Consider the following 3,631-nt stretch of genomic DNA (forward strand, 5'->3'; position numbering starts at 1 on the left):
AGTTATCAAATTATCAATGCTAGTTATCAAGTAATTAGTCCAACTCTTTGTTTCTTATTTGTTTAATTGAACAATTATCTGGAAATTTCATCTAAAGGAGAGTTTATCAGCTGTTTTTCCCTCATACATTCCTTTTTTAAAAAAAAAAAAAAAAGAATTTTTCGTCTTTCCATGTATTATGAGATTTTCTTGTCGTCAATTTTGCTTAAAAATGATGATTACTTAAAAAAGCTGATAACAGTATTTGAATAGTGATGGATTAGGAGAGAGAGAGAGAGAGAGAAAGAGGGAGGGAGAGAGAGCGAGAAAGAGAGGGAGAAAGAAGGATAATGTATTAGTCTGTAATGTCATAAATAAATTTTTGAAATGCATGAGATTAGTTTTTGTCCACAGTTTCCTGGGACATTATTAAGCTTTTAGAGAATCAAAATGGTAATAACGAGCGGCGGAATTTTTGTGTTCCATTCCTGTCATCTGTAAACGGACGCCCTTTTCGTAGTGTCATTTATTTAAGCAAACGAAAAGACAACAAAATGATGTCACACACGTACAGACACATGCATAGACACATGCACACACATACACACACACACACACACACACACATGTACACACACATCTTTGTTGGTTTTAAAAATTTTACAGAAAAGAAAAAAAAAGAAAAAAAGAAATCGGAAAACAAAAAAAAATTGAACGAAAAAGATAAAAGGCGACAAGTGATATTGGGATTTTTTCAATGATATATACATACATAAATGTTGTCTTTCTGACCATTTTCTTTTCTATTTTTCCCAATTTTTTTTTTTACAATTTGATTAATTATTTATTCAAAATGCCAAAGATTAGAATGGTAAAGCAAAAAAATAAATTTTTTTTGAATAAATTTCAAAAATTTTGCTTTCTCAAATTTGAATTTATCCATTCATTCATCCATTCATTCATTCACTCATCCATTCATTCATTCATCTATTCATTCACTCATTCATTCATTCACTCATTCATTCATTCATTCACTCATTATATACTATAAACTATTTTCACATTTTTCAAATTTATGCGAAAAGGAAAAAGTAGTTAAAATTGATAAGGATATTAAAAAATAAGGGAAATTAACAACTTTGATGATAATCTATCCATATATCCAAACATAATTGTTTATTACTTTGTCATTTTGATAATATCAAAATTAGAAAAAAAAATTAGAATTGATTTGATAATATCAAAATTAGGATTTAGTCTTGATTTGAATCAATTTGTACTATAATTGTCAACAAGTAACATATTAGAAATAAATTATATGACTAACTTGTGAATGCAGAACAATGTATACGTAATCTATTACTTTATACTAATTATAAAATAAACAGGTTTATCTACATACGATATTACTCAAAAGTAGATTGATTGATTGATTGATCAATCGGTTTTGCTTGAATCATTTTGTTTATCAAACAAAAATTCGATGTCATAAATCAAAAAAATAAAATAAAATAAAATGTGGAGAAGAAGGAAGAGATAAGAAAAACAAGTCTTAAAAGTTCGGTGAGAATAAAAAAATAAACAATTTGTTTATAAAATTAAATAAAATGGCATACCGAAGATTTAATTTCCAGATTGCTTTATATGACTCCGTATTTTTCATTTGAGAAACCAGTCAATCTTCAAGTATTCACTCAACAGAAAGTATATAAATACGTAAGCATTTCATAGAATCACAAGAATTGATGAGCAAATACCTTTTCTCACACATTGATTGATTACTACTTGATATCGAATAAGCTATAATTAATTCCATTATTATATTTTGAGTCTAGATTACATTTCTAATAAGTAGATTGAGACATGAAATGGTGATGAAATAAAAGATCGTTGATTAGTTGAGATATTCCGAATTAATTTATGTTATACTTGATATTTCTATTTCGTCCATAATTAGATAATTATAGATTTTAGAGAGTGAAAGAGAGCGAGAAAAGAGAGAAAAGATATCAATGAAAGAAGAAATTGAAACTTTTCACATATAATATGATTTTTAAAGTGATTTAAAAAAATTTTTTCAACATTCTTTCAAATTATTGAAAAATATCTGAATGTTAAATTTTTTATTAACAAATTCATTTTAACCAGTCCTAAAAAAATTAGTGTTACTTATATTTACCGTTGTCTAATTTAATTATGTGATTTTTTTTTTTTCAACTAGATGATAAGAATTTTGTTTGTTTATTCGTTTGTTACAATCGAAAATGTGACATATTAGAGAAAAAATAATTTACTTTTATTGGTAATTTCTTTTTTTCAACACTGTTAATTACTACAATTAATTCATTAAATCCATTAAAGCTAAGAAGGATGAAAAAAAGCAAAATTAAATTCACTGAACATTACAAAAAAAAACAAGAAAAGTAAAGCGGAATTGGAAAAAGTGATCCTATTATTGCTGTTACTTAAAAATACGATAGCACATTATTTTGAAAATGTCGCACATCACTGGATAAAAAATGATTTTTACTTTTCTCTTTTCTGGATTATTGTAATTTTTCAAGTTTTTGGCCGACTTTTCCTTTCAAACTCTACTAGGAAATATCAATATTTAATGTTTTCTTAAATTTAATTGGGAAAAGCTTACGATTATCTAATTTGATCATTTATACTAATCTAAACAGAAATTGAATAAATAGAAAGAATTTGTTCCAAAATGGTATGATTATGAAGAAAATGCTAGAAAGGGTTAATTAATGTAAAGCAGAATATTATTTATCACATTATCAGCCAGAAGTATTATACTACTGTTAATTATGATTCGATGAATAATCTTCCATGTTAACTTATTAAATTATTCAAAAAAATTGGCAAAAAAAAAGGAAACAAATATTTTATCAAATCAAAAAAGGTATTAATTTGTCCTATTCAATGCAAGCTTTAATCTTCTTATGTTGAATTTATTTCAAATTATTTTATTATATATTGCTCATTTTATGATTATTATAAATTTTTTTGTACCACGGTAATACAATTAGATACAGTAAGTTGTGCAGTGTAATGTAATGTAGCATAATATGATACAGCAATATGGCGTAACAGTATACTGTGGTTACTGTGGTATAACTTCGTAGTATGATATAATTGTAGATAGTAATATAATTTAAAGTAATAATTAATTGTGATAATTATTTGTATTATGTTTATACAAATATTTCTCTGCAAATATTTTCTTTTATTTCTTTTTCCTGTTTGAAATTCACAAGTTTGTTTTCTTGTTTATTTTTTGACAAATTAGAGATATTTTCCGAAATCCAAACCGGATTTCATATTTGTCTTTCACGATGGAATACCTTTTGATAGATCTTATTGTATTTCGAAAACACTTATCCGTTTTATCAATACCACATTACTGGATTATGATAACGTGGGAAAAATAGAAGGAATAAAATCTTCTGCTTTTACTGTCATAGCGATATTATTTTAAAGGCGGAAATCATCAAGAGATATTCCGGTTACTTTACCTGTACATATCTCGAATGGTGTAATGGATATTTTTGCTTTATCAAAAATCCTGAATTCGAATTCTCAGTAACTCCGGTTATTTTTCGGCAATCATCCAAAAAAAAAATTTATTTAGATACATAAAACA

General features: G+C 25.8%; 1 protein-coding gene across 1 annotated transcript; it reads left to right on the forward strand.

Moving 5' to 3' along the window:
- Window positions 1–439: 439 nt before the first annotated feature.
- Window positions 440–767, forward strand: LOAG_11843 (hypothetical protein; the record flags this gene model as incomplete). The annotated part of the gene is made up of 1 exon (XM_003147361.1): window positions 440–767. A coding segment is annotated over one exon (301 nt), but the record flags the coding sequence as incomplete, so codon positions are not given.
- Window positions 768–3,631: the final 2,864 nt, after the last annotated feature.

Source organism: Loa loa (assembly GCF_000183805.2).
Source record: "Loa loa unplaced genomic scaffold supercont3.32, whole genome shotgun sequence".
Classification (NCBI taxonomy): domain Eukaryota; kingdom Metazoa; phylum Nematoda; class Chromadorea; order Rhabditida; family Onchocercidae; genus Loa; species Loa loa.